Source organism: Octopus bimaculoides, chromosome 13 (genome assembly GCF_001194135.2).
Source record: "Octopus bimaculoides isolate UCB-OBI-ISO-001 chromosome 13, ASM119413v2, whole genome shotgun sequence".
Lineage (NCBI taxonomy): Eukaryota > Metazoa > Mollusca > Cephalopoda > Octopoda > Octopodidae > Octopus > Octopus bimaculoides.
Genome location: NC_068993.1, coordinates 54,108,861 through 54,119,209, shown reverse-complemented (window position 1 = coordinate 54,119,209; position 10,349 = coordinate 54,108,861). Strand labels below are relative to the sequence as shown.

General features: G+C 35.5%; 1 protein-coding gene across 1 annotated transcript in view; it reads right to left on the bottom strand.

Moving 5' to 3' along the window:
* Positions 1–6,192: 6,192 nt before the first annotated feature.
* LOC106867560 (transcription initiation factor TFIID subunit 7) overlaps positions 6,193–10,349 on the bottom strand; it is a 13,399-nt gene continuing 9,242 nt past the window's right edge. Inside the window, exons 6-7 of the mRNA XM_014912469.2 lie at positions 8,886–9,096; positions 6,193–6,984 (exon numbers count right to left, since the gene is read on the bottom strand). Of these exons, the coding sequence (XP_014767955.1) occupies positions 6,755–6,984; positions 8,886–9,096 (441 nt within the window). The 3' untranslated portion in view covers positions 6,193–6,754. The remainder of the gene's footprint in view (positions 6,985–8,885; positions 9,097–10,349) is intronic.

Below are 10,349 nucleotides of genomic sequence, written 5' to 3'. Positions count from 1 at the left end.
GGAGGAAGTTTCTTTATGTGAAAGGAGGAGGAGGAGGAGAAAAAGCAGGAGGAGGAAGGAACCAGCTTCTTCGTTAGTAACATTCATTCGACGGCAAAAGAGTTACGAGCACAAGGGAGGTAATACGAAAAAAAAAAAAACGAAATTCAAGCACAAAAATACCATAACAAATGGAATGGCAACGAAGTGCTTAAGAATTTTATTTACAAAATATAACCGAAAAAATTAATATAATCAATGAAAAGACTATGCAATAGCTGCTAAACATAGTAATTTAGATCGAAGTCTTTCTACAGCTCTGGACACACACTCACATTAAATTTAGACATAGATATGAAAACACAGAAATTATGTACGATTTTCATTTCAGTTGCTCTGACAGAGACAGCAACAAATCCTGTCAAGTCGCATTCGTGCAAGATTGCGGAGGGGAGGGGGGTTTCAAACGATGACAACGGACCAGTGTTGGAGGGGGAGGAAGTTTCTTTATGTTTGTGTGAAGGTGAAAGGAAAAGGAGGAAGAAACCAGCTTCTTCGTTAGTAACATTCATTCGTCGGCAAAAGAGTTACGAGTACAAGGGAGGTAATACGAAAAAAAACGAAATTCAAGCACAAAAACACCATAACAAATGGAATGGCAACGAAGTGCTTTAGAGTTTTATTTACAAAATATAACCGATAAAGAATTAATATAATCAATGAAAAGACTATGCAATAGCTGCTAAACATAGTAATTTAGATCGAAGTCTTTCATAAAATGTAGTTTTCATTTTAAAAAGTTGAATGCAAGTAATTTTAAATATTTATCGATAAAAAGATATTGAAAATTTCCATATTTTGAATATTTTCGTATTTTGTTTGTGATAGCTACATCTCAAAATAAATACAGGTTCTAAAGTATCTAACGTCGATAGATTACCGATTATTTAAGGATTCACTTCAGCTGTTATATTTGTTACTTAGTAAAAAAAAAAAACCCAAAACAGGTACATTCTTTCAATAAGAGATTACGAAATCTAATGTTCTTCATAACATATACCATACCATACATCAATTAGTTCGCATCAGAAGACCATAGATACAGTGAGGCGAGTTTATATATATATTATTTGTATATATATATATATATAGACTTCATACAGTAGTGTATTGTCACCAAATGGTAGTAATTTCGCTCGACAGATTAACGGGGAGAAAATACTATCTCATAACCAATTATAATAATGACAAAAAATGTTTCGTTAATCTTATTATGCTAGAACAGTCATGTATTAAATATGTAATGATCAAATTAGATTAACAAGAACGATGAAGTGATAGACGGTGTGATGGTTGTTTTTGATGAGAAATGGATTGTAATAAAGTAGATTTTTGCAATGGCGAAGATAAATGCACTTCAGCATTTATTTATGTATTCGTTGTTGCCATTTTTATTAGGCTGTAGTGGAGGTGGTGGTGGTTGTATAGTTTCTTACCTTGAAAACTCGGCCACGAAGTGAGAGGAGTTGACGGCGAAGATTTATGTTGTTGATGGTGATAATGGTGGTAAATTTTAACGAGCGAAAATGTGTGGCAGGGGGATAGTGTGAGATGAATGTTGTGAAGGAGGCGCGGGCAACGGTAGTAGGGGCTAGTGTAATTATTAAATGGGAGGGAAAGAAGACAAGTCTAACCTGCAAATTAAAGACAAGATCATTAGTCCGTAATAGTAATAACTGTATTGAAAGGAAATCTCTTAGGTTGTCCGTAAGACTCGCTAAAAATATTAGTGAGAGGACTTAACAGAAAGTAAATTTACCAATGCTAAGGAAGGGAAACTGTAATACACACAATTATTGATTCGAAAGCATTTTATTTTAAAGCACTCATTTAGATTAGATTTAATGTAAGGTGAATATGTCATTTATAACAGGGTTTAAATTAAATACATATTAAGATCGGTAGGAATTTGTAAGCGTCGATAACCTTAAAATGTATTATATTCTTATAATAAATAACGAATAAAGTAGCTAAAACATACTGTTTATGTTTCTAATAATAATGATATGAGGAACTTCCTCAAGTTCTTAATTTTATAGAAGAAAAAAAAGTTTGAATGAAAACGGCGCGAAACTGTATCATCTCGTCCCCCGCCTTTGCCACTCTACTGACTGAAAGTTCTCCCAGCTACCTTTGAGAGCGTCCATTTCATTGGTTACTTTTATTTCCTTCCTCTTCTAGAACACAAATTACTTTTCATTTACATTGTTTTAGCTTAAGTGTATTTGACTTCCTACTTAGTATTAGAATGTCTCACGCTTCACATTCAAATTTTAAAATTGGTTTATTTACTAATAAGAGTTATAGGCTGTGGAACCATATGATCAAATTATTTAATTACTTGCCTTATGGTTATTTTCACATGATTATTAATTATATATTTTGTTCAGACTATATTTGTAATGTTGATCCAAACCAACTAGAAACAAAACTTGTAAAAAATTTGATCCAAGACTAATCATAATAAACTCGATTGCAAAAAAAAAAAAAGGAAAAGAATACAATAACACCACTGATAGCTGATTATCGAATTTTATCACAAATTAATAATTTTTTTTATACTGTAATCTTTAGACAAGCTACAAAAATACTTTCCTGTTAAAACTTTTCGATTTGTATTATCCTCGGGAAATGACAAGGATTTCCTGTTTCCACTGAGTGATGTTTGATGTAGTAAAACCTAAGTTAAAACCCCCAAAATTATGAAAACAAATTATGCTAAAAAGTTGAAGGATAAACATCATCTGTTCTCCATGCAGGTATGGCTTGGACGGTTTGACTAGGGCTGGAAAGCTGCACCAGGTTCCATAGTTTTGGTTTTGATTTACGTGGCTGGCTGCCTTTCCTAATGCCAACCATTTTACAGTGTGTACTGGGTGCTTTTAATGTGCCATTGACACGAGTGCTTTTACGTGGCACCTGCACGAGTGCTTTTTATGTGGCAGATTTGAGATAGTGCTAATATAAAATGGTAAATATCTAAAAAATAGTTTAATTGAAGAAACAGAAAATATATTTAACGTATAAAAGAATAAAGCAACTGGTGAATATTAGGAAGGACAGAAAATTGTAGGACAAGGTTACTAAAAAGGGGAGGGGGTGCACTTATCGTTACTGATCCTGAAAAGAAAGAAGCATGGAAGTGTTATTACAAGAGATTGTTGAATGAAGAGAATGTTTGAGAAAAACAGGGTCTAACAGAGATCTGCCATTTAAATGATAGCAGTGAGGTAGGTACATTAAGCAATTAAGGATATGAAAGCAAGGAAAGCATCTAGTCCATCACGAATTAGCATTGAAATGCTCAAAGGGCTTGGTAGAGTACAGTCGGTCAAGAAGTGTAGGAAGGTGTTATATGCAATGACTGGTATAGATTCAGCATCACTAACTACTTTAAGAGCAAAAGAAGATATACTAGAGAGAGGTAACCGTAGAAGTATCAAACTGCTGGACCAGGTTACAAAGTTATGATAAGATTTATATTCAATTATTAGCAAGAATATTAAGCTAGATGACATGTAGATTGACTTTGTATAAGGAAAAATACTTCAATAACATTTTCCAAGTAAGACAACTGCAGGCAAAGTATTTAGCTGGGAATAAACCCCAAAGTTAGTATTTGTGAACCTAGTAAAAGCCTTTGACAAAGTTCCATGTTTTAGGGATCACTCAGAAAGTTAGGCATAAACAAATGGTGAGAGCCATACAATTTATGTACAGAGCTATTAGTCAGCAATGAGTTCAGTGTTGAATATAGTGTCCAGATGGAGGGAGGGATGGTCATCGGTGCTTAAACCTCATCTTACTTCTGTATATCACAATCCTCCAAACTTTAAGATTAGCTGTCTGTGGGAACTCTTATGTGCTGATGACTTAGTTGTTACAGCGGAATCTGTCATAGAGTTAGATAAGAAATTCTAGATATGGAAGTAAATCTGCAGATATTGCTTTGATGACAGCAGGATTGTAAAATTGTATGTCTCCAAAAACAGCATACTGAAGAATTTAGAACTGAATAGAGAATTAGAATGAAAACCTCAAAAAGTATGCTGGTTAGGTTCCCAAATAAAGCTTTTTAATATCATTGGTAATGACACTGCTTTAATGGGGTAGCAAAGTTTCTCAGAACTTAGACATGGAGACACTTTTGGTGGCCCATCTTAATTAACAGACATTATTGGACAGTAGAAATTTGGTACTGTTTCATATCTGAGGTCATATCTCAGCTCTCAATAACTATAAACCCTTTATGAGTCTTAAGTGTGGGCCCTACTCCCATATTTGGGACAGTGCTGCTGCTAGTCACAGACATCCTACACTGATTGGTTCATCACTGATCTTGCTCATCAACACAATCCAACCTCTGACCCATAGAAGTAATATTACCTCTCTCTCTTTTTTCCTATCACTACAGCCATGGTCTAAGCTCATTGGAACTGGCTGGTCTTGTTCCACTCTTCCACAAGTATTGTTGATTCGTTAACCCTGTCACCACTACTTTGCACTAATCCCTATTCCCAGACATTATCCATCTGAAACTTCTTGTACATGTTTTTACCGCGGTCACCAACTTGCAATTATTCAACAGGAACATTAACTGTATTGGTCTCATACATATGGGAGGGCATGTAAAGGTCCAATGGACACAGCTCCTTTCTCTGGGAAAAACCAAAATAAATAACAAAAAGCAAAAGGCAGCTGATTTATTCACATTCCCAATGTGAAGTAAGAAATGTTTTTAATGGTGTTATCGATATTGTTTTCATGTTTTATTCATAGTGGCTTGGGTTGGACAAATCCACAATAACTACAATGATCTTACATTTATTTAAATTGTGACCTTGAGTTCAGTCTTACTGTATGCCACCTTGGGCAAGTGTCTTCTGATTTAGCCCCAGGCCAACCAACGTCTTGTGAGTGGATTTGTAGATGGTAACTGAAAGAATCCGGTTGTGCATGTGCGTGTGTACCCTTGTCTTGACATCACACAATGGTTATAAATGAGCACGGCCCTCAAACAAACAGTGTCTGGAAAATTCACTGTAAACATTTTTGTTGTGGGAAAATTTGCCATAAAGACAGCACACAAGCAGACCGTAAACACAATAACTAATTTTAAAGAAACTTCCTTTCTTAAATAGTCGATGAAGTTGCCATTTTAAGAAAACAGCCGATCTTCTTCTTTTTTTGCAATTAATTTTTTTTTACAGTGAATTTTCTTACTGCAAAAATGTTTACAATGAAATTTCCTATAACCCGTATAAACAACGTTGTTCATTTCCATGAAAAACATGTCTGACCATAAGGAATTATTATCATGCTTGGAAACAGGTCAAGTATCTAACCATAGAAAATCTGCCTTAAGAAATTTTATCTGACCCATGCAAGTGTGGAAAAGTTGACATTAAAAAGATAATGATATATCTGTGTATATATATTTGCTGCAGCTTAGGCACGTGTGTGTAATGCAAATAAATAAGGAAAAGTATACAAGAGCACAACGTGTGCCGTGATGATGATAATCCAACTATAACTTCTGGTTTGAGAGTCAGCTGAAGTTGGTTCTGGTCAAAAAATGCCAGAGTAAGTAAATCATTCAGTGAATTGTAACATTTAAGATGCAACCAAATCATGAAATAACATAGTTCATGACAAGACAAATTATTGGTGCAAGTAGGAGACGGAATATTGACCATGAAACATGTCTGGTTGCCAAATGTTTTCTATAAACATTGAACTTCACCTTCAACATCGAATAATCACCTCAAGTTCTTTGCAATTTAGACTGTTCTTGCAGATGCAGAACTTTTCCTACAGCTCTGTAACATATTCTGTAATGAGAATTAGGCAACATAACCAACATATGAAGTTCTGTGGTAGATTTTGATTTAGTTTTGTCCCCAAAAAGTTAATTTGTTTAGGGATAAACTGAAAGATAGGAATATAGAACAGAAAAAGAGATTGTGATGCTTATATAAATAAATTTAAGCTTAAAACAATGTTGAAGATTTCAACTGAAAACAAAATTCTTCTTTATAATCACAAGGTTATATAAGGCTTCATTCTTTTTCTTTATAAAAAAGTTGCATGATGAAACCAGAGCAATAAAACTGAAGATGAGATACTAAAGCTGGATGAAATAACAAAAAATAATTTATAGGTGCACATCTTTTATATGAATTTTTGAATTTGTTACAGACAAATTAAGATTTTTAAAAAATCAATGTTAAATAAAAGTTTCAAATTTTGGCACAAGGCCAGCAATTTCGGGGTAAGGGGAACACAAGGTAAGTTGATTACACCAACCCTAGTGTTCAACTGGTACTTATTTTATCAATGTTAAATATTGATTGCTTGTTATTTTATAACAATTACAAAAGTAATTGACTGTTCATCTCTAAGTGTTGGACATGAAGAAAAACCAGACTAAAATTATCTGACTTCAAAAACAATCAAGACAACTCATCTGATTATTTAATCATTTACATGGTTCAAGCATTCATGCTGGAATGCTACCACAAGTATTGTAAATAAATCAAAATTTACAAGAAATAGTCTCCACTAAATGAAAGCTGAACATAGTTTGAAAGATACTGGAAATGGTTCTAGTATGAAGAATGAAGTCTTCACAGTTCTTTCATCATAGATGAATTGTGGATGATAGTCAGTGGTTAATGTCGTTGTTGATATGACAAAACAATTTTTCATTCACCTATCAATTGGTAAAGTCCAGAAGAGAGAAATCGTCACATCCTCCTTCTGTGTCGTTGGTAGAAAGTAAGACAGATTCTTGCTCATTGCCGACAGACTGACTCAGACCATCAATAAGCTGCTGGGCAGCTTCTGCTCCTCTGGACATAATTGCTGCTTCATCTTCACCGCTGTCCATTATGTTTACATCTTTGTCTTCATCATCGGAACTGCTAAGTTCACCAAAAACTTGTTCTGAATAAAGATTAAACAAATAAACAGATCTTAAAATTGCAAACATGCCATGTTGAGAAAATAACATATTCGTATATTCAAAACTGAAACTTCCAAATAAAGTTGTACATAAAGAAACTAATATCCTTGTGAAAACAGTAATTTGATTACATGAAATGCTTAACAGACAAAATATTGAGTTATTGGAGTTAGGGCTACTACTTTATCCCGTTCCAGATACAATAGATGCAATTTCAAAGGCAGTAGGAACTTTATCATCATCAAGATCATAATTACTGATTGAGTAACATTTAAGAGAAATGATACAAGTCAGGTGAAGAGGCGTTATGAGCTGGGAGTAGTGAGTCGTAGAGAAAGGGTAGGCCAAGGTGAAAGCTAACAGATCAGATGATGACAGTAAGTAATAAAAGGTATTTTTTTATGGACAGCCATCCAACTTACACCAGTGTATTATGATACATCAACATAAGGGGAACAATACTGTCAGTCTCAGAGCATCAGTGTTTTTATGGATTGCAGATGGATGAAAGATGAAGTTCACGGTCAGGATTTAAACTCACAATATAAAAGATTGTTACAGAATATTGGTTTCAAATTTTGGCACAAGGCCAGCAATTCCAGGCGAGGGGGTAAGTCGATTACATTGACCCCAGTGCTCAACTGGTACTTATTTTATTGACCCCGAAAGGATGAAAGGCAAAGTTGAGCTTGGTGGAATTTGAACTCAGAATGCAAAGATAGACGAAATGCCACTAAGCCTTTTGCCTGACATGCTAATGATTCTGCCAGCTCACCACCTTAGATGAAAAGTTGACCCCCATGGGGTTTGAACCCATGGTGAAAAGAGCCAGAATGAATAATATGCAGAGTTTTCGCAGAAGCTCTGATGATTCTGTTAGGTCTAAGTAAATATTGGTTTCGAATTTTGGCACAAGGCCAGAAATTTTGGGGGCGGGGCTTAGTCAATTACAACTTGTACTTATTATATCAACCCCTGAAAGGCAAACCTGATAATCTTTACTCTTTATGTTGGCAAATAATCTTTACCCCTTTACTCTTTAAGATTAAACATATTCCAAGGTTTAGAGATGCCTCCTGTACTTCTTTCTGTGCATTCATGATCTACTTCTGTCCCTTTTAACAAGTTTTACTATGCACAAGGTACCATTTTTTTTAGTCCTCCTTGACTTTTCCTCATACAGTACCATCTCTATGCGAACTCCTCCACTACAAGAACAAAAACATTCTTCCATAGGAGCATCACAATTTTGTCTCTCTGTATGACACGAAGACAAACGTTGTGCTTATCGAAGAAATAGTATGGCAGAAAACCATTTTTAAAACCCTCACAGTAACTTCAAAGATTATGCCTTGCAATTTCTGGTAATCTTCCACATAATATGATATTGTCAAAGCATCCCAAAGACTACACTTCATTATCAAAGCTAGCAAATATTTTGAGTCTGATCATATTCTGACCTATTGTAAGTAAAGTATATATATATATATATATATATATATATATATATGGGACAGTGCTACAGATTCACACAAGTATCCTTGACACATCTAAAAGAAGACTAGTCAAATCATTAGCAATGGTTAACCTACTAAAAGACTACAGCCATTTCGCTTACAGGTGCACCGTTTCCTCTCTCTACCTCTTATAACAGTAAGGCAACAGCCTCTGCACTACTTACCTGCATATAATACCTAGTTTTACCTAACACAGACTTCACACTTCCTCTTGGCACCCCTATTATGTTACAAGAATCCATACTAAATAGATTCACCCAATTCTTCCTTGCTTCTATTATATCCTAGGTTTTCTTTCTCATGTTCAAATTGGACATCTGCCTTATCAATCTCATTAATTTTCAATTGAATCACAAAATTCTTACCAATATCCAAACTAATACTGGAATCAGCAGTATAGATGTTGTCTTCAGCTTGCACTGCGGTGCCACTAGCCTCCACAATTTGGTTTTGACTGTTGCTCTCTGAGAGCGTTTTCTCTTCTTCAGTTAAGACTTCCCACTTCACATCAATAGCTTCAGCATCCATCCTAAAAAGTCGTTTTACTTCTTTTTCAATATCCGGTTGTTCTGTGTACTAAAATACAAAACAAAAATGAAATTCTTACTGTGTTTTCAATTTACTTTTTTCAAGTTAGAAAGGACAGGTGTCTTCTTTTTTTTTGAAAATTTGTATATATACATCAGTCATGAAATAACTGTGACCTGCGAGACTTCTAGAATGGCATGCCAACGAAAAATTACCTTGAATTTTTTTAGTAGTGTGACCGGCCTGATTATGATCCATGTCTCGAGCAATCTGCTTCATGGGAAATGCTAAATATTGCTGCAGCAAATGGTTTTAAAGCTGACTGTCCTTGCAGCTAACTATGAAGTGGTGCCTATTGAAAGGGAGAGTAACTACATGGCATACAAAAAAGAGGTTACGTTGACTAACTGTTGCTTGCCAACATGTTCCAGGCTCCAGCCCACAAATGTGCTGTCTCCTCTCACTGCCTTTCCTGATATTTTCAAAATGGCCTCTGCTCCTCAAAGCTGGTTAGTCTCCTCTTACTTCTACTCAATCACTCCTGACTTGTCTCCTCCTCTAGTGACCCATATAATGTTTTTTCCTCACAGGCCCTGCAATAGCCAATACATTCAGTCCTTCACCATTGAATGTTAGTCCTTTAGAATCCTTCCCTGCACATATTTTCTTGTAACTGTCAACTTGTAATTATTCAAAAACATTAATTACGTCAATCTCACCATTCTGTAGAAGCAATGAACACAGCCTCTTACAACTGATCACAAAGAGAAACAAAAAGAATCTTTTTTTGTCTGGGGATTCAACACAATCAGGGTATGAAGATTTGAACTCATGATCATGTGCATCCAGTACTATAGCTTCACAGACACTGTGTCTCAACACATTATTGCCATACTGTAATGTAACCTGAAGTAATTCTTCTGTTTACTAAAGTACTCTTTTCTGTTGAAAGATTAAAGTGCTGGATTAATGATTGAAGAAAATCATCATCATCATCATCATCATCGTTTAACGTCCGCTTTCCATGCTAGCATGGGTTGGACGATTTGACTGAGGACTGGTGAAACCGGATGGCAACACCAGGCTCCAGTCTAATTTGGCAGAGTTTCTACAGCTGGATGCCCTTCCTAACGCCAACCACTCAGAGAGTGTAGTGGGTGCTTTTACGTGTCACCCGCACGAAAACGGCCACGCTCGAAATGGTGTCTTTTATGTGCCACCCGCACAAACCAGTCCAGGGGCACTGGCAACGATCTCGCTCGAAAATCCTACGGGAGCCAGTCAGGTGGTACTGGCAACGG